The 19,492-nt window shown below is 38.9% G+C and overlaps 4 protein-coding genes across 9 annotated transcripts; 2 read left to right on the top strand and 2 right to left on the bottom strand.

The window, feature by feature from the left end:
• The first annotated feature begins 150 nt into the window (after positions 1–150).
• LOC132149153 (uncharacterized) lies at positions 151–3,139 on the top strand. 4 transcript variants are annotated; one of them, XM_059558132.1, is made up of 4 exons: positions 151–526; positions 846–1,124; positions 1,670–1,904; positions 2,163–3,139. In XM_059558132.1, the coding sequence occupies exons 1-4, from the start codon at positions 422–424 to the stop codon at positions 2,873–2,875; spliced, it is 1,332 nt and encodes a 443-aa protein (XP_059414115.1). In that variant the 5' UTR covers positions 151–421; the 3' UTR covers positions 2,876–3,139. The 4 variants fall into 4 exon arrangements, with proteins under 4 accessions (XP_059414115.1, XP_059414116.1, XP_059414118.1 ...); XM_059558133.1 differs by having other exon boundaries at positions 152–493; XM_059558135.1 differs by having other exon boundaries at positions 409–493; positions 810–1,124.
• A 145-nt stretch (positions 3,140–3,284) lies between these two features.
• On the bottom strand, positions 3,285–5,135 carry LOC132149138 (uncharacterized). Its single transcript, XM_059558107.1, has 2 exons — positions 4,859–5,135; positions 3,285–4,175 (listed from the first exon to the last, which is right to left on the bottom strand). Exons 1-2 carry the CDS (start codon positions 4,950–4,952, stop codon positions 3,544–3,546), a joined length of 726 nt encoding a protein of 241 aa, XP_059414090.1. The 5' UTR covers positions 4,953–5,135; the 3' UTR covers positions 3,285–3,543.
• A 118-nt stretch (positions 5,136–5,253) lies between these two features.
• LOC132149137 (armadillo repeat-containing protein 5-like) lies at positions 5,254–13,176 on the top strand. Its single transcript, XM_059558106.1, has 8 exons — positions 5,254–5,472; positions 5,897–6,360; positions 6,516–6,546; positions 6,995–7,105; positions 7,248–8,145; positions 8,679–9,466; positions 10,552–10,684; positions 11,599–13,176. Exons 2-8 carry the CDS (start codon positions 5,938–5,940, stop codon positions 12,860–12,862), a joined length of 3,648 nt encoding a protein of 1,215 aa, XP_059414089.1. The 5' UTR covers positions 5,254–5,472; positions 5,897–5,937; the 3' UTR covers positions 12,863–13,176.
• Positions 13,177–13,678: 502 nt separating this feature from the next.
• Positions 13,679–16,789, bottom strand: LOC132148591 (cytochrome c oxidase subunit 6A, mitochondrial-like). 3 transcript variants are annotated; one of them, XM_059557292.1, is made up of 5 exons: positions 16,633–16,789; positions 15,311–15,388; positions 14,843–14,985; positions 13,783–13,875; positions 13,679–13,727 (listed from the first exon to the last, which is right to left on the bottom strand). In XM_059557292.1, the coding sequence occupies exons 2-4, from the start codon at positions 15,384–15,386 to the stop codon at positions 13,786–13,788; spliced, it is 309 nt and encodes a 102-aa protein (XP_059413275.1). In that variant the 5' UTR covers positions 15,387–15,388; positions 16,633–16,789; the 3' UTR covers positions 13,679–13,727; positions 13,783–13,785. The 3 variants fall into 3 exon arrangements, with proteins under 3 accessions (XP_059413275.1, XP_059413272.1, XP_059413274.1); XM_059557289.1 differs by having other exon boundaries at positions 13,679–13,875; XM_059557291.1 differs by having other exon boundaries at positions 13,679–13,875; positions 16,637–16,788.
• Between the last annotated feature and the right edge of the window lie 2,703 nt (positions 16,790–19,492).

The raw sequence follows: 19,492 nt of genomic DNA, 5'->3' as shown, positions 1-19,492 counted from the left end.
GAGTTGAGTTTTAGAAATTAGTATTGCTTAATGCTAATTATTTTAACAGGTTTCACGTGAATTTGATTAAATTATTTTTATCATGAAACTGCAATTAAAAAAAAACATTTTATTAAAAAATTTAAATCCAATACATTGAGATCCAGTCACTCACTACTAGTATCGATCAAATACAGACCGAGTCTAGTAGAGAACAAGTTAAAAGAGAAAAATAGTCTAACGTTACCCTCTAAAATAAAGATTCGTAAAGAGACATATAATTTACGCTATTTTTTGCTATACATTTTTTTGTCACTGTATTATCACTTTGCCGTTATCTAGGACTAATGAGTAACTAATATAATAGTAGGTTTAAGCGTGATTTATTGAATACTTGGAGAGATGAAATCTTCCAGGACCAATCAGAGTGTTGAAGGTGCGCATGCGCAGTAGATCCCGTACATCTGTCTTAACAACAGAAGCTAATGGAAAGAGATGGTCGTCTGTTTTAAAGGTCCTGCAACTCAAATATCTTCTCCGTGTTTTGGTATGGGTTTTTAATTAATATGTTCGCGCCACTAAGTAATTTAGTTTTCAACACTTTTATCTAATTTCAAAATCGCGTCTGTCTGTTGACTCAATCACTGGTTGAGCTATCCATATTAGTTTACTTCGTTCGTTCATTTTGCTCGGTGAAGTTTTAATGCTTGGATCCGAACTTACTGACATATCTGACTGGTTTTACCCTCATTATTGCTCAAACTGAGATATGTATTCCAGTTACCCTGTTGAATTTCTGTAGCAACGTTTAACGTATGTTTTTTTTTTAGACACGCTGACTTGCTAGCTTCATCCCTTGACTCCAGATGGAGGTTCGTGAAGAGACCGTGGCGATGATGGACGCAATGCAGGCTGAACTGGAGCAGCTGTCTAGCTGGGAGCTTGAGCATCGATTGGAGCGTGCAGTGGAAGAGATGATAGAGGCTGACCTGGTGGCCCGGGTCCAGGAGCAGACGACCTCTCAACAGGAGGATTCAGCGCCACCAGATGAGGCGGAACAAGCCGTTCCTCAGCGGTCCGAGTCCAGGACAGCCGTGCAGCGGGCACGCGCTCCTGAAGCCACTTGGGCAAATCGTACTGTACAGGTAAGATCAGCTAGCTATCTCATGTGCTTTTCTTTTATATATTAAAGTGATTTTCATGATTCATTTTCTCACTTTACATCAATAGTTCTCAACCAAAGGGCCTCGATATAACATGAAATGGTTTAAATTAAGATAAAACAAGTATTAAAATAAAACATAAATATTCATGAGGTAGTCTAATTTTAAAGTAATGCAAAATATATTTTTTACTTTATTTCTTCCTAATAAAATATTTTTATTTAGAAATACCTAAAAAAGTTTGGAGTAATTAAGATTATTAAAAAATGTAAAATGATTTTGAAATAATTATCTTATTTTGACCTATCATTTATTTGATAAGAAACTCAGTAAAAACAGTGTGTGTGTGTGTGTGTGTATATATATATATAATATTACTGTTTTACTGTATTTTTTTATCAAATAAATGCAGCCTCATATATACAGTAATATTATAAAATATTATAGCAAATTATAATAGAAAAAGAGAGAATTCAAAAGGTTGAGAAGCACTGCTTCTCATCATGTTGTTTTGTTATTTCTTGCAGTATGTGATACATTTTCTGCAAAGCTGCAACACAAGCAAGAAGCGATTGACTGGAAGAGCTCGACTGTCCTCGTCTCACACTGTCCTCCTGTCCCTAACTCTCCTGTCCAAACGCATCAGCTTTTGCAGCGTATCCTCTAGTTTCCAAATGAAAAAGGGAAATATTTACAGGATCTTCTTCTCTTTCTGTGATCAAGTGACCGCACAAAAGGATCGGGTCATTCAGTGGCCGACAGGTACCACAGGGTTAATTAGTCCACACAATTATTATATCTCAGAATCTAGGGCTATAAAATATCTAGAATCTAAAACAAAACAAAAAAAGTCTAAAACATTAAAATTTAAATGACGACAGAAGTATCAAATCAAAATCTTATTCAAAATAATAACAGAGATTATAATAGTATATTAATGATAATTAAATTACACTTGCTTATTGTAGTCACTAAGCAGGTTTACTCACTATACAGCTGTCTTCTCTTTTTGCCCTGTAGGACAGGAAGCCCTGCAACATCTGCTTCCCTTCTGCAGCTGTAATGAAGGTCTGGAAGAGAGAGGTATCCCTCGAGTGCTCGGCGTGCTGGGTGACACACGCATCCCCATCCGCTTGCGTGTTGCCAAACCATACAGCGAGAGTGACACTCCAGAAGCCAAGAGACCAAAGAACAAACCACATCCAGATTCCTGGCTGAACTTGGAACTGGTCTGCAATGACAAAGGTCGCTTCATCTACTGTCACATCAGTAAAGGATCAGAAAAAGACAGAGGACGTGCGTTAGCCGAAAGGATTCGGCAAAACCCTGAGATGGTGCCTCCAGGAACCTGCCTGATAGCCGGAGTCGGATACCCACTCACAGAACAAATACTTACTCCATTCCCACCAGGTCAAAACCCACAGGAAAACCTCTACAACAGATCGCTGGGGAACCATTTGGGCCGAATCAACCAGGCTGTGGCGGACTTAAAAGAGCGGTTCAAGAAATTGAGATATTTGGATATGGGCAACTACGACAAGGCGAAATCAGTGGTTCTGACTGCTTGTATATTACACAATGTTTATCTGGACATGGGGGACATGACAAAGGGACTGATAGAGAGAAACACACCAGAAAACATGGAGGAGGTAAGCAAAGATGCTGCTGGGGTAAAAATGAGGGAGACTGTGGTGAATCTGCTTTACAGGACATTTGAAGCAGCACCACAATAAGTTTTTGAACCATCAAAGTTTTGATGGAATGGACCAAGGTTTCACTGAAAATACTTTAATTTGTGTATTCGACATTAACAAAAGTCTTGTGGGTTTGGAAAGACATTTAAATGATGAAAGGATTGTCTCTTTTGGATGTACTATCACTTTAAAACTCTAAGATTCTGTGTGTAATTAATGGATTTTTGATTATATGACATTTTGTATGATTTTGGTTAAAACAAAAATATAATGTAACATTTTTCCTTTTCATTTTACATGAATGCAACAATTGAAACAAGTTTTTAAAATATTTGTACTTTTTTTTTTTTTGCCACTTAAACTAAACGAAAGTGGAAATGTTTGAGAAGCTTTAGTTTTATTTGGCGGCATGAAGGAAGCTTTAACTAAAGTAAAAAAAATAGTGACAAACATTTTCTATGATTTTTATTAAAACACAAAAATACTATATACAACCTTTCCTTTTTTCATTTCACATGAATTAATCTTCTCATTTAAATTTGTGCAATTCATAATGAAGGGTAGGAAAACCAAGCATATTTCAACAAGTTGCTGTTTAATTCAAGTCTTTTTAATTATCTGAAAAGGGTTCAACATATCGGGCATTTCCCTAAAAATAAAAACCAATTTCTTAGCTGAAAAGACAATGATAAACACACAACTAATTCCTATTGTTGGGATACAGGGGTGTCCGACACACCCTCTTTGGGGTTTTGCAAGGTATTGTCCTGGGACAGGCAAGTAATGGCACGTGCCAAATTATTGATGGCCTCGATCTTCCTCTCTTCCAACGCTTTCTGCTGAGCCCACATGTTCAGTTTCCTCTCCTGTAGCTCCAGGTACAGCTGCAGCAAATCCTGAGGAGGCCTGGCGTTAGGTAACTGCGGAGCCGTAGCGGTGGGTGTGGGAAGTATCGGAGTAAATCGTTTGCTGGCTATGGCCTTGCCCAGCTTGGTGCCATTGAGCTTTGCCTTGCGCTGAGCCTCAACCTCCTCGTAGCTCCTTCCCAGCACTTCATGCATCTCCTTGAAAAACTCCCAGTGAACACTATTGGTTCCCAGTCTCTTGGCTCGCTCAGCATTTTTGCGATACGTCGCCAACATGTTTCTCCACTTCAGGTCACATTCGAAGGCTTTGACTGAAACGTCTGTGCCCTCCTCGGCTCTTAGCTTCGCAGTCACTCTCTCGGCCACAGTCTCCCACAGCTTCTTCTTTTTGCAGACGGGCTGGTCGAACTCTGGGTCCATGTCCAGACGAACGTGGACGAGATGCCATGTAGCTTGAAGTGTCCACACAAACTCTGAACGAAAAAGATTATTAGAAGATTGTTAGTTATTTCAGAAAAAGAATCTAAATGGATATTTAGTTGGAAATTTAATATTTAAAGACTTAAAGACTAAATCTTTTAAAGGTTGAGAACATATCACAATTCAGTTTATATGTGTATGTGTAATTTGAGTTTTCTGAAGAAACATCACTCTATTGATGAACATTTAATTTTGGCTAATGCATAACATAAATGAATTAAAATCTAAATTATGTTCTTCATATAAAGTGATCGTGTCTCTTTACAAGATTTACTGGATTAAACTGCTCAATTTATATGATTTCCTAATGTCTTTATGAATTGTTTGAAGCATTGTAAGGACAATGGAACGACAGAAATCTCTCAGGTTATCTAAAATATACTCAAAATTTACATTTGTTTTACTTTTTTTCAACTTGTTCCATTATTGCACAAATGTGTGTATACATATTGCATCTAAAATATTAGAAAATATTCCACGCAATTAAAGAAAACTATTAGGAATGCACACTAATTAAAACATACCGTAATAATTCTTTTGTTTGGAGGTCTGAAGCTTCTTTTCTAAGTTACCTAAACCTGGTGTGAAGGCCAATCTGTAGCATCAGGCTCACTGTGTCCTCCTCGCGGGCGATGCCCAACTTACACACTGCTGCACGCACTTACTCACATCTTACCTGCTTTGGACTTTTCGGTCTCCAAAGTCGTAACCGTAGTTGTTGAGTCTTCCACCTCAATGGCGTCTGTGACAATTGACTCAATGACCTCCATGTTGCAGTTCTTTTATATTAATCTCGTCGAGCGTTATTGCAACTAATCGTGGATTTTAACAACTCCAGCGATGAGTTATTTTCGAGCGTCGACTACAGCGATGATAATAACAACGACTTCGTTCGCACCAGACAGCGCCGAGCAGGGTGTTGTTGTGCCTTTCCCCGGAAATGGCCATAGTGTGTGACGGGGGATTGTGGGAAATGATTGCCATTGTTTTTACAAGTGTTTAGCGGGCAAGGTAGAAAGTCAAAACACACAGCCTGTTTTCTTCTTTATCGCAAAATAAATGTCTGCATACATTAATTTATGCCGTTTTTATTGCTCCGTTATCTTTTGTGTTAAATAAAGTCAACAATTGAGCTATTCTGAAACTACAACTCCCATAAGCTCTAAAGAGACAGAGTCTACAAATACCCCTCCCTTTCTGGAAAAAAACTCTCTTGTTTGTTGCTCTACTAAAGATGGCGCCAGTGCAAATCTGAAGCGATTGCGCTTTGTAGCGCGTAGGAAATTGGACGTGAGTAAGATGAAAAGTTAACGAAGCCTTCTCACTCTTCATCGAAACATCCAAATACACCCAAATATACTAATCTTAGGCAGCACTGTCAAGGATTTTATTTGTTTGTGGCCTACCTCCCACTGTAGGCCGTAATGAAATCTATCGCATTGGGTAAAATACTTCATATCCCAGAAGCCATTGCTCTGGGCTTGCTTTAATTGATGAACATGGTAGTTGTAGTTTTTCGAATGCTTGTTTGTCTGTGTATGGAACGTGTCAATCATAGGAGAATTTTGTATTAGTTATTGTGTTCTTTTCTTTTTATTTTTGTAATTCTACATATAATAAGAGTTTGGTGTTGTTGCAAAGTTATTTAATGACACTGAAATATTGTTGTACCTTACAATTTTAAGAAGATAAATTAATTTAAGTTACAAAACAGGGAGTGGTGGTGGGGAGGTGCTTCTGGACTCTTGGTTCATCATGTCTAAACCTTCAGAACAAGGAATTAAACGATTTCCGAAAAGTTTAAACGGCACCTCAGAGGCATCCACCACTCTCCCAGAATCCTCTCTGACCTGGTGTTTGGCTCAGCTGTCCAAAACACGCACTTTAAAAGACAGTCACAGCAGTGGACTGACAGGAGCAGACAATAAGTCCATAACTGAAGGTGACAAAGCCAGGGATGCAGACAAGAGACTTAAAGCTGGTCAGTGGAGGGCACTTGTGGCCATTCGTATGCAGCATATCAAAGGAGGTGGCGGCAGGATATCCCGCTACCAATCACGAGGAGGACTCCCTCCTTTGCTGGATCTCCTCAGGCGACCAGAAAGCTCCAGAAAGTTTCTGGACCTGGCACTTAGCATCCTGGCGAACTGCTGCACTGAAAAACAGACAAGACTAGAAGTAAGGAAGATGCTGCTTTAATATATAGCTTGCGTTAATATATATATATATATATATATATATATATATATATATATATATATATATATATATATATATATATATGCAGCTTTCATTTTTTGTATACGATCATTTATTATTTTTTCTTCTCTTAGGTAAGAAAGCTTGATGGCGTATCTATTGTTGGTAAGTCACTCAAAGGCTTCATAAAGACCAGTTACTGTGCATACTGACATCTGAAGTGGTTTTCCACATATTTTATATTATTTTTATATGCGGTCATAAAAAAAAAAAAAGGCACCGTGAAATCCCTCAATGACATAAACTTTTTAAAGTCTTTATGAATTCAGAATTGATAGTCCTTTTTATTTTTGGAATATTGCAATGATTATTATAATTTATTCATCAGTGCATATCATTATTACTACTAATCCATCATTAATCATAAATTCATGTGCCATATCATATCAATAATAGCTTCCTCTCCCCTTTGCAATGACATTTCTTCTCTGATGACCTCCAGCAATCTGTCACTCACATGAGATCACAGCAAAAAATAAAATCTTTGAAACAAAAAATGCTGCTTGTTTGCATAAATAGTTATAATCATAAAATGTGACCTTTTTTTTTGTAGTGGATGTCCTCAAGAGGAATGTCTCTCTGGAGACAGTGCAAAATCGAGCAGCAAGAGCTCTGGGAAATCTTGCGATGGACCCAGAGGGTTCTGCTGAGATACACTCTGCAGGTTAGTCCCAAAAAGTAATATAATAATAAAAATGTTTCTCCTCCATTATATACAGTTAGATATAAAACTCTCAGAACCATAAAATCATTATATTTCTTTCTCTCTCTCTCTCTCTCTCTCTCTCTCTCTCTCTCTCTCTCAGGTGGTGTTCCACTTCTCCTGCTCTGCTTGTCTCTCTCTCCACCTCCATCCTCTCCCTCTTCATTGACTCCAGCCCCTGAACTCTGTGCTGCTAAGGTGGAATGTGTCCAATCTGCTGCCCGGGCACTTGTCTACCTTTCGGACACGCCTGCCAACCGACTTCTGCTGCTTTCACAAGGCGCTCTTCCATCTCTAGCTCTGTTTATTGCTCCAGAGTACCCTTTAGGTCTGCGACGGGCGTCACTTCGTGCCATTCATGAGCTCAGCAGAGGCTGCAGTGCAGAGTGTGCCAGAGACATGTCCAGGTCCGGGGCCTTGGCTCAGCTCGGGCTCCTCGCCTCAGGAGAAGGTGGTCAACTTTTGGAAGAGCTAGCTTTGAAGACTCTGGCTAACTTGTGCTCTCAAGGCTGCCTGAGGCCGCTGGTCGGTTCGTTGGGAGTCATTCAGAAGTTCGCAGAGGAAGTGAAGAAGGATCCTCTGAAGTCGGGTGTGTTCTTCAAGGCCCTGTGCCTGTGCTGCAGAGAGGCTGTGAACAGGGCCAAAGTAAAGGAGATCGGGGGACTGGAGGTGCTGATCAGCTTTTTATCAGCTCATCAAAACCATCCACTCACGCGCTTCGCCTTTCTAGCTTGCGTGGACTTTGTCTACGATGAATCTGCTCTTGAGCAGCTGCAGGAGCTCGGGTTGGTGCCCCTGCTGATTAAGCGGTTGGTTGAGTTTGCTCACGGAGAAGAACCGACCGCAGGAAAGATAGATGCCAGCCTGTCCTCTAGTTCTCCATGCTCTGAACTGATGACCTCGTCTTTTGACTCGTTTGACTTCTCAGCTCTTGAAGGGAACAAGAGGGAGGATGTGAGCAAAGACCAGACTTCGGGATCTTCTAGCTTCCTCAGTCTCAGGTCCGCTATTCATAGTTTTACCAAAAGCAGAACATACAAAATCTTCCATATTAAAATGAACATCATAACCATATTTTCACAATAGGCAGACTAACAGCACTGATCAGTAATATGATATGTAGCATTAAATTGTACAACTTTTTTGTTTTGAATTTTCGTGTCACATCAAGCTTAGTCAATTTTACTGTCTAGTTTTAGTTATAAAAAAAAATAAAAAAATTGTTTGATTAGGAAAATTAAACCAAATATATATATATTTTTAAACATGTTTGACAATTTATCAATAAGTTTTAAAACATTACTAGTGCATTAATATCTTGCTGTTATTCTTTTCTTGCCACATTTTCATAAACAAAATGTTTTAATTTAAAAATAACCTTTTTTTCCCAGTAACTTTTGGAAGTATGAAGATGCCAATCATATAGCTTCAGTTTAATATTTTGGAATTTGCTGTGTAAATCATCATTGATCTATGTGTTTTATGGAGAAAGTGCTTGTATGTTGCTCAGTTTTGTCTGTGCTTCTTCCTCCAGGTCTTGGCTGGTTTCTGAGGGTCTGATCTCATCTGAGGGTGAGCTGACTGAATCTCCATGTGGAAGTGATGTCTTTGGGGGCAGCCCTCAATCCTCCGTCTCACCATCACCACCTTACTCTGAGTTCTTGCAAATCTCGACCTTGCGTCCGCCCCACTTTTCTCCCTCCGCCCGCTCCAAACCCATCAGACCCTACTCTTCCTTCTCCTCCTCCTCCTCTTCTACTTCAGTATCTCCTCGAACAGTACCAGTGTCGCCTTCCTCTTCACAGCCTTCCTGCACCTCCACCCCTCAATCTGAGCAACCTTCCTCATCTCCCCTCCAAATCTCCTCTCCTCCCAGAAAGAGGCTCCGTACCTCTTCCACTTCATCCTCCTCTACATGCTCCTCTCTCTATAGTGTGGTCCCCCTGGACAGCCCCCCTGTGATGTCTAAAACCCCAGTCTATCAACATCCTTATCACCCTGAGGCCTGGGCCCCAGAATCCCCAATTCTTCTGCTCTTGTCACGCTTCTCCCACGCCTCAGACCCCAGCACAGCGCTCGTCAACACAAATGTTTTCTCCGGGCTGCTGTACTACCTCACCCAGCATCATGACCCCAGTGGGCGATCCTTTCGGATGCTTGGGCGCCTCAGCTGCAACCCAAACTGCTTCCAGGCTTTGGTCAGAATTGGAGCCGTGGCTTTGATCAAACAGAGACTGTGTGTGAGAGGAGAGGAGATCGGGGGACGCAACGGAGGAACAGACAGACAGTCGGAAAAAGTCAAAGGCAAAATCACACAACTAGGTTTGTGACTTTATTAATATACCATATTGATTCATGTTGTATTTAAAGGGGTCATCTGATGCTTTTTTTAAAGATCATTATTTTGTGTATTTGGTGTAATACAATATTTTGACATGCTTTAATGTTCGCGTACTGCGAAAATGGCTCATATGGTCACCCTACTCTATGCCCCGCCTCTCTCAAACGGGTCGTTTTCTTCAAAAGTCCCTCCTTCTGACAAGCACAGTATGCTCTGATTGGCCAACTGACCCAGTGCACTGTGATTGGCCGAACACTGCAAGCACTTGTAAGAAATGTAACGCCCCTTTCCATAATCATGAGCTTCATCTTTCAAAATAAATGTAAAGACAGTTAATAATATGCTTAGTTTTACCATCAGTTCAAGCCCGAAAGAGGAACCACGTTGCATGACACAGTTATGAATCTCATATGTGTTTGCAGTACACAAGCCACATATTGATTATGATTAAGACAGCTGACTCCACTATGTGACCCTCTCACTCTCTCTTACACACACACACACACACACACAACATGCAAAACTTCGCATTTGAACAGTCAATAGCAAACACTTAAACTAATAACAAAACATACTTACAGTAGCTGATTCAGAAGCGCCAGATTGTTGTAGCAAAGTCAGAATTACCTTCTCTCCTAGGGTCACGAAACGGTCGTCCATAAAATGTGTGTCTTAAAGATTCCTAAATGCGTCTACTTTCAGAAGGCCAAATAAAGAGCTGTTGCTTTCGCCTAGAAACACACAGCATCTCCCTGTCACGGCTGCTTTAACACTAACTGCGGTTACTGAAGTCAAGCCTTCTTTCTTTGCTTGAACATTTGGGCGGCATTATGCAAATATTTCCACATAGTGACGTAGACATGTGGGGGCGTGTTTAATCGAGGTGTTTTAGTCTTGACTTTAATAAAGAAAAATCTTTGGATTTGAGACTTTAGTCTTTGCAACTTTACAGATCTTCTTTATGCACCAAGAGCTTGTAACACTCCAAAGAGAAAGATGAAATCACATCATATGACCCCTTTAAGACTGCAGTTTATTCAAAGCTAAAATGTTTCTGGCTCCTCAGGTTTGACTCTGCTCAGTAATCTGAGGGTTCAGAGCGAGTCTGGATTTGGCACTGGAGTTCTTTCACACATCGTGCTGTCAGGCTCTGAATCTGACAAGCTGTACTGTGTCCTCTCTCTGCCTCTGATTAACAGGTATGACTAACTGACTTTCAGGGTTTATTTTTTAATTTGGTTTAAAGCTTAATATATATGGGTCAATGACAAATATGAGTGTTAGCGGTTTAAAAAAGATATCATTTAAAAAATGTCAAGTTCATAGAAAAGTAAACAATGTTGTTTTTGTCGTTTTGAAAAATACCTTTGATCAAGCCAACCAAACTTACAGATTTTCTTTTGAAGAAATTCGGACAAAAAGACAGACAAACCATTGAGCACTGCAAACAACGTAGTCAGAATAAAAATTATGGCGAAATATAAAACTATTGATTTATAGATGTTGATTGTGTATATCAAACAATATATTTTACATTTATTTCAAAATATGTACGCACAAATTCTTTTAAGTTGTCATGGGAGTGGGTGGGTGCTTATGTGTACATTTGGTTTGATTTGCTTGTTTCGTTTATCAGATTGGCAGAGATTTCTTTGTGGAATCATAGTTGTTCACCATGAATTTTGCTATTGAACAGAATGTTTTGAAATAATGTGGGGTGATTGCTTCAACAAAAACTACACAAAATATGAACAACCTTGTAACTCAGAGTATGTCTAGTTACTGTTAAAAATCAATTCCCCAATGAAGAAAATGAATTGGATTTTTACTTGTGACTGTTGCATTATTAATTAATGGATATCAAGTTATTATGGAGCTGCACCAACCTTAACTGAGCTTGACATTTCATGAAAAGTTCAGTTTGAACCATCAACCAAAAATACTGAAGTCAACTTGAATAAATATCTTAAATATCATCAGAAAAGAGGTGTATTAGAGTAGTTACACGTAGGAATTGTATTTTTAATGTCTTTTTAAATTAAGTAATAGAAATACAATAAAATGAATGTCCCAGTATTTGGCTTGACCACCTTCTTCTTTCATTCCTCTGCAGCAATAGAGTTCTTCTGAAGAAGCTGCTTTTGGATAGTGGAGGGCTGGCAGCAGCTCTCGAACTGATTGGCTGTCACAGAGAAAAAGATGATGATGGCGATGGTGACGAAGATGGACAATCCGACAAATATAGGACATTTCTTGCCGGTTGGTTGCATCCTCTTGAGCAAGCGTCCTCTTTAACATTTAAGTCCCTGTATGTGTCTCTTTTGATTGGCTGCCTCTCCAGTCTGCTGTCAAGTTCCAAAGAGGACAGAAAGAATTGTAGCATAGATTGCCAGATCAGAACAGAGACAACCCAACTTCTGGATATCAAATCCCAACTGCAACAAAACCAGTCATGTCCCTACTTGAAGGCAAATCATGACCTATCTTTCCTCCTTGACGATGGAACCGTTCTACTAGCCAGTCACGAGGCTGTCACTGGGGAAGAGGGAGCCAAAGACATTGGGTCCGAGTATTTTAGAGCCCTCTTGATGGGAGGATTTGGGGAGGCCCAGAAACCTAAAGGTGAGGCCATCCGGATCAAGGATGTAAAGAGTGGGATGCTGTTACCGGTTCTCCACTACTTACACGGCTGTCGCTTGACTGACAGAAACAAAGACAAGATGTCAAAGCATGATACAAATTGTCTTGTTCTGTCCTCTCTAGCCTCCGGTGGGCTGCTTAGACCACAGGACGAGGTGGAATCATGCTTGACAGTAGAGAAGGAATTTCAGAAATCCCCATTGGCCGAAGTGATGATTGGGGCTTGTAGGTTTTTAGTACCTGGTTTACAACGGTCAGCAGAGGACCTAAGTGTGAACCTTCTCTACTCCGTTATAAGGAGCCTGACCAAACATTGCTGTTTGAAAGATGTCACTACAACCACCAGCGAAATGGATGCAGGTTCGGTCTGCAGGGGTCCTGAAGGATCACCACAGCTGACTAAAACTGAAGTGTCTGGGTGTTCCAAACAACATTCTAAATCCTGTCAGAGTTCCAAAAAGGTTCCGTCATCATCCTCATCATCTTCTGACAGTGGAACTGAGGGAGCTTGGCTGAGGTCTCTGCTGCCACAAGTGTACTGGTTCTCACAGCGCTACTCGTACCTGCGACTGGGCCAGGCTTGTCTATCCATACTGCTGCAGCCTCAGGGGCTCCATCCCGCTCCCCTTAACCCCTCCCTCTCCACCGACTGCTTCATGCGTTTGGCCCAAGAGGCAGACTGCGCCAAAGGGCTGAGGCAGGACATCTTCGACCTTGTCAAAACGGCCCTCAGCTAGAGGGCAAACAGTAGTGGATAGTGAAATGAATGTACTGAAGTGTTGGTGTAAACCCATTTAGAAGCTGCTTTAATGCACACACAATACACCGAAAGGGAATGGGAATTACTGGATTTTTGGGACGTAGATGTTATAGAATAAAAATATTCTCATTAAACTTCAGTTAGCAAGTAGCTATCAAAAATATTTAGAAAAATTACTTGGAGCATTCTAATTCCTACTTTTTTCATGTGCACATTTAGTTTTTTCCAAGACATTCTTGTATATGGGGTAGAATGACCAACTGTACATATTTTATTATTTTGAAATAGTTTTTTTTTACTACATTTATTCATTTTATTTAGCCAAAAAAGGGTTTAATGCCGATTCCATGTTAATCACTGTGCATCCAGACGTAGTACATGTTTTTGTACAGTATGTTGTGTGAATAATATAATGTCAAGGAGAAGAGCTGTTTATGTTAGCTATATTTTTCTTTTTTGTATATGGCACTGTATTCATTTATAGACACCTGGATTATCTGATGTGTGTTATGTGCCATAGTTTTTTTTTTTTATGTATATATGAGAACTTGAATCATGGAAATGGCCAGATGTTGATAGAAGGCAGAGGATGGTTCTCAATAAATGAGCCCTGCATTAATGTTGTCTACAATTTGTGTTTCATTCCTATCTAGCAATTTCTTCAAGGTTTTTTTTTCCTCAGTTTAGCCCTGGACTTTTTATTTGGCGTGTCTGGGGTAGCTTTTCTGTAGTCTTCATAGTCTTATCCATGTAATGTTTGGGACCTTTCTCAATAAGTCACACACATAAAATGAATGTGAAAACTGTTGTTTATTTCTGTTATAAATGTTAAAAGCTTGTCCATCAGTGTTGATTGGCATCTGAGGGGATGGCCAGTTGAGACAGCAGTGGGCGTCCTGCTCAGTGGTGAGGTCCCTCATAACCAGTGGGCAGAGCGTTCGTGTGAGCATTGTGGAAGAGCGAGTGATTCCCATCGCCCCATGGCCATGGCTGTGAAAGAAAGGTAATACTATTTGAAAAACATTTGTGTCATGTCCAATGTTAGTAGGATGTTTTACAAAGTAAAGGTAGTTCCTGTGGCTCAGTGGTAGAGCATTGTGTTAACAGTGTAAAAGGTTGTGGGTTCAATTCCCAAGGAGCACACATACTGGTAAAACAAAATGTGCATCCTGAATGCACTGTGGATCACTTATCACTTTGGGTAAAAAAAATCTGCTAAATGTAAAGGCACCAACATTTTCTACTATTTCTGTATAGCAGTGGTTTTCAACCTGTGGTCCGCGATGGTATTGCAGGTGGGCCGCCAGTTACTATTAAATAATATTGTTAATATATGTAAAAATGTCTAAGTCATAACATAATAACATTTCATATATATAATTAAATAACAAAAAATAAATATTAAATTGTAACTAATTTCATTATTCGAGCTCGCTGATTGGTTTAAGAATAAATCGTGTCTTTGTTTTAGTTTTCCCTTAAACGCAGCAGTTGCATGCAGCGTTGCTGCTTATTGGTTTCTCTTTTTTCGCTCTATATCTGCTCTCAGTTTGCGCTCGTCACTCGAGTCTGACTCTAGTCTTGATTTGTCCAGTGCTCCAGTTCTCAACACTGCTCTGCATGTTCGCTCCTGACTGCTTGCTCCTCTGACTGCCTACCCTCTGCCGAGCTCTGCCTGGATCTGGTTTTCCCGTTTTGCTGAGCGGTGCCAGCCCGAGTTATTTTTTGTTCATTGCCAGTTCATTCAATAAAGACAGTTAACAATCTAGCTTCTGAGTACTAAGTTATTAACCCAACAATAGCAGGGTCAGTTAATTTTTCTGCAGTGGGCTGTGCAAACATGTGTTTGGTTGTATTGGCCAAGAGTTGAAAAAGACTGGGAACCACTGCTGTACAGGAATCTAAGAGAAGTCCACATCATGCACGCTTTGAATGAAAACCCCAAGAATATAGTTACCTTTGTTCGGATGCGGAGGTGTGGGTATGGCACAAACTCTGGGGGATCATGGGAATGGGCCTGCATCTTCATGTAACCGTTTGCCATGCAGACACCCACACCAGGCAGGGCTAATACGAAGGACAGGATCTTCCAGGTCCTTGCTGTGTATGATTCAAAACAGTACATCTTTTAAATGTTGACGAGTGTAATATATAGCAAAAGAATCACTGATTGGTACGCAAATGTTTTTAAATGATGTGATTTGTGTCAGTATTTCTTTCTGTATGAATATGTAAATAACCTGAAAATGATTTCATTTGATCATTTATGGTTTTTAAAACGTGAAGTCATTAAGTCACCAGAACTATTTGCTTACAAAATATTTTTTTTTTTTATTGTTTAGGAGAACTTGCCTATCCATACTGGATAACATCTGCTTATTTTTACCCTGTTTCATCTAGCCCACCCCCAAAAAACATCTCAAACCTCCTCCTTCATGACTCCCTTGTGATGCAGCAGCAAGAGCCCGGCAGACCACCACAACAGTGGGAGACATCGCCATCTCTGAAGCACAAACAATCAGCAACACTTCCGATTATTATCATAGAGAAGATTATGAGTCAGTTATATTTTTTGTTTTACGTTCACTGCATTCATTTGATTACAAATAAAGAAAAATGTAAATATTGTCAAATAATATTACAAAGTAATAATACAAAATAGAAACGTATTCCTGTGATAGCAAATCTGAATTTTCAGCATCATTACTCCAGTCTTCAGTGTCACGCGATCTTCAGAAATAATTCTATGTTGATTTGGTGCTTAAGAAACATTTCTTGTCAATGTTGAAAACAGTTGTGCTGCTTTATATTTTTGTAGAAACCATTATATATATTTTTTCAGGTCTCTTTGATGAATAGAAAGTGTGAAAGAACACCATTTATGTGAAATGAAGAAAATTTGGAACACTTAAGATAAATTTAATGCACCCATGCTGAATACAAGTATCAATTTCTAAAACATTTTAAATATAGTATAAAACATGCAAAAAATTACAGCTGATTTTTTTTTGCAAGAGAAGTTGTGCAAAAGTCAAATGTAGCAACTTTCTGCTTGCTCACAAACCCATGAAACTGTTTTAAGTCAGTGTTATTTGTCACAAAGGTTAATAGTGCTTTCATCAAAGCGTGAAACAGCAGCAAAAGCTGAATGAGGTGAAAATGGAAGCATATCAGAAAAAGTCATGCACTTGTTTGCACATTTACTATGGATTTGAACAGTAGAAAAGTGAAGGTGATGCAAAGTTTGAGGTCAAATAATGACCAAACCTGACATGTATCTCCATTACATCCATGTAAACTCTGTATTGTCTCCTCACACAGTTAGAGGAGGATGTTTATTCTTAAATATTACATAAATGTTCTGCTACACCTCTGTTTAAAATTAAATGAAATATAAAATGTAATATTCTTAGATGGTTTCTCATATTAGCCAGGCTGTGGCCTGTTGCTTATCTCGTCCCTTTTTCCTGTCCTTCAACGCTGAATGTTATTTGAAATCTTAAACCCCCTTGAAACTATACACATGCTGCATTTATAAAAAAAACTGGCATAGATTTAGATGAGAGTATTTTAATCTTTTGACTAAAGTTCATGTCTCTTGCACAAGGACAAACAAGATCTCCGTTGTGGGTCATGAGTTGCATTACTGCTGTTAAAAGAATGAAATACTTCAGTGCACTTAATATTTTACACTTTCAGTTCAAAACAGTTAAACTTATACATGTAATGCAAAGAACACTTAGGTACGTACTCTGCTTCCAAAGAGGTTGGTCAGGTGTTTTTGTTCTTTGTTCCTCAGTTATTAGCCACTTTCTCTTTCTATACCTGTGTCTGTTTGTCCTCTGGTCTGTCCTGGCCTAAACCATGAGACTCTTCCCCGCTAAAATCTGTCTGTCTGCCTAGAATCATGAAGTTTATATTTGGTCAGGTGCATGGACAGATCTGTAATGGAGAGATAGGGAGAGCATATTTAAGACAATCAGGTATAGAAGACATTGCAAACTGGCTTGTGTTTGAAGAATATGTCAACTCATGGATATAGGTCTAAAAAATGAAATGAACACTATTAGTTAATGTAGGCTAGTTAATGTATATAGCTGTACAGTTGACAGCTATAATAGTTATACACGGGTTGGGTTTCTGCGTGTACGTGACTAAGAGACCTGGCACTATTGCAGTTTTTTCTTTTTGTGTTTACATGTTCAGTACTACACTTCTCTTTACTACACTTCTCTTTTGGCAATCGGTTAAGTTCCGCAGTTCTGACGCTTCGACCACACGTGCTCCATACACGCGTTCACCAATTTCACTTGTTTTTGTTGTTGTTGTTGTTTGTTTTGTTGATTTTATTTAGTATTTTATTTATTTTTTCCTTTATTTGGATTTTTTAATTTTTTTATTAATTTATTTATTTTACAATCATTGTCTGATTGGATTCATTGATTTTTTTCTATCTTTTTTTTTTGGGCTCATGAGGAATAGTCTATTAATTGTTTTGTGTGATTGGATGTTGGCAAACTGTCGTAAACAGATATGTTGTTTAATATTAATATTCGATCGGTTTGGTTTAAACGGTCGTTAAAGGAATAACGTGGTAAACCTTTCTAACTGTTTATTAAGCACAAGTTTGAAGAAGTAATATGTTTCGAACTTAAATATAAATATTGAATGTAAAATGACTTTCAGTTACTTTAGATGTTCGTTCTATTTTTATTTCAGAATATTTATTTGTTTACATTGCATATTCATATTAATTAGTGGCTTCCCTGTGTTCTGTTGTTGATTAGAAATAAGTTTAATTGTATTTGGGATCAATAAAGTCGAACTGAGAGTGTGTATGTAGTAGACTTACGTGTCACAAGGTGGCGCCATGAGTCTTTTCTGGCAGCTACTTACATGATATGGAGATTGGTGCAGTGTTTATTCTTGGCCAGACTGTATGTACAATCTAATTTTGTTTATATTAGTCATGTGACTGACATTTGCTACAATTTCCCTGTGGGAAAAAAATAGTTTACTATCCATTTGCCTTCATTAGCATGCTTGTACCTTAACAAAAAAGGCAATATTTAATATATAATTTCGTCCACTTTCAGTTTGTAAAGTGAATTAAAATGTAAACGTTTGTTTTGTCTATAAGTGTACACTCTAACTTTATCTTCTTTTGTTATTCAGGGCTGTTCCATGAATCATGAAATTTTGCATGCATTTGCCCTTCATAAACCAAGAATATCCTATGCACATTTCCTAATGTTGACTCTTCAACTCAAAGACATATTGTTTGAACAAGAACAGTAAACCTAGGAAATGTTGCATACAAATGTTCCTTTGGAGACTTAGTAAAAGATATTGGCCAGTTAAATGAATAACTAATAATTAATATACAGAATGGCTGCTTTGTGATTGATACTGTGGGTAAACTTTTTTTTAAATCGGAATCATTTAATATGTAAGCTTAAAGGCCCGTTCACACCAAGAATGATAACTATAACGATAAAGATACAGCTTTAAAATATATTCTTGTAAATGTGGATTAATAAGTGTGAAAAAGTGTGCATATTTTTTCACACTCATTGCAAACTATGTGCAAACTAAATGTGTTAATCTCCTTCTACAGAGCCCTCTGAACATTGCTGTCTGCACAACTTCCCTTTCCATGTTTGCAATGCAAACAGACAGTAGTGCCAGCCAGGCATGAAGAAGTAGCCGGGCATCGAGGAGGTTCGTCTGAGTGTCTGGTTCTGTGTTTTTGTGGGCAGAATCGCCATAGCAGATAGACAAATCAGAAGTATCAGCACACGCTCTGGGGCAGCGAGAGACTCTAGCCTAATGGACTGTTTCTACTGTGCATTTGTCTATGGAGAGTCATTTTATTTTTCTTTCTCTTGCGTTGGCCAGGTTAATCTAGCATGCACCTGTTACTGTAAACTTGGCACAGTATTTAGTCTCAGGAGACATGTAGACTCAACACAGTTGAATACATAAACAGAGTAGTAAAGAATCCTCTGGTTTTGACTGGATCCAGAGTAAAATCTACAGAAATCTTTAACCATGAAACTGGTCAGAAACATGACACTATATCATCACTGGCACAGCCACCCTTTGAGAAGGCTGTGGTCGGCGTCTTCAGGGGGATGAATGTAACTAATATCTTCACTGGAAGGTATTTAAAAAACTCTTTTTGCCGCTGCCTTTTTCTTTCAGATATTTTCACAGCCACTATGTGTTTCACCTACTGGCCGTGCACATGTTTTAAGTCCAGTCTGTTCGACTGCACATGCTGGGATAAAGGAGCTCAACATTGTTATGTGGTCAGAGGTTTTAAGGAGGAATGGAGGATTCCTGTGTGAAATGGGTACCGTGGTATGTCTGACAGATTCGAAGAGGAAAAGAAAAAGGGATCAAAATAAAGAATGGCAAAATCTGCAAGACAATGCAGAGATGGTGGGATTGGAAAGGAAGGCTATAAAGGGATTTGTTCTAACTATTTCATGTCATGCTTCTATTTTAAGCAATTAATACTTTTATTTATCAAGGATGCATTGATAAAAAATGACAGTAAAGGCATTTATAATGATACATTCGACAAAAAGATTAAACCGCACAA

The sequence above is a fragment of the Carassius carassius genome, chromosome 9, assembly GCF_963082965.1.
Source record: "Carassius carassius chromosome 9, fCarCar2.1, whole genome shotgun sequence".
NCBI classification, from domain to species: domain Eukaryota; kingdom Metazoa; phylum Chordata; class Actinopteri; order Cypriniformes; family Cyprinidae; genus Carassius; species Carassius carassius.
Note: the sequence above shows the minus strand (reverse complement) of the source record. Positions and strands in the feature narration are given on the sequence as shown.

What these genes read in the sequence shown, in the direction of transcription:
- LOC132149137 (XM_059558106.1), top strand. Translation starts at nt 5,938, where the DNA reads ATGTCTAAACCTTCAGAACAAGGAATTAAACGATTTCCGAAAAGTTTA. An exon ending in TGATGGCGTATCTATTGTTG is followed by an intron (nt 6,547 to 6,994) that starts GTAAGTCACTCA and finishes TTTTTTTTGTAG; the next exon opens with TGGATGTCCTCAAGAGGAAT. An exon ending in AGGCAAAATCACACAACTAG is followed by an intron (nt 9,467 to 10,551) that starts GTTTGTGACTTT and finishes CTGGCTCCTCAG; the next exon opens with GTTTGACTCTGCTCAGTAAT.
- LOC132148591 (XM_059557289.1), bottom strand. Translation starts at nt 15,386, where the DNA reads ATGGCGATGTCTCCCACTGTTGTGGTGGTCTGCCGGGCTCTTGCTGCT. An exon ending in AGGGAGTCATGAAGGAGGAG is followed by an intron (nt 14,986 to 15,310) that starts GTTTGAGATGTT and finishes AATCATACACAG; the next exon opens with CAAGGACCTGGAAGATCCTG. An exon ending in ACCTCCGCATCCGAACAAAG is followed by an intron (nt 13,876 to 14,842) that starts GTAACTATATTC and finishes TTTCTTTCACAG; the next exon opens with CCATGGCCATGGGGCGATGG.
- LOC132149138 (XM_059558107.1), bottom strand. Translation starts at nt 4,952, where the DNA reads ATGGAGGTCATTGAGTCAATTGTCACAGACGCCATTGAGGTGGAAGAC. An exon ending in GACCGAAAAGTCCAAAGCAG is followed by an intron (nt 4,176 to 4,858) that starts GTAAGATGTGAG and finishes TTTTTCGTTCAG; the next exon opens with AGTTTGTGTGGACACTTCAA.
- LOC132149153 (XM_059558132.1), top strand. Translation starts at nt 422, where the DNA reads ATGCGCAGTAGATCCCGTACATCTGTCTTAACAACAGAAGCTAATGGA. An exon ending in AATATCTTCTCCGTGTTTTG is followed by an intron (nt 527 to 845) that starts GTATGGGTTTTT and finishes CCTTGACTCCAG; the next exon opens with ATGGAGGTTCGTGAAGAGAC. An exon ending in GGGCAAATCGTACTGTACAG is followed by an intron (nt 1,125 to 1,669) that starts GTAAGATCAGCT and finishes TATTTCTTGCAG; the next exon opens with TATGTGATACATTTTCTGCA.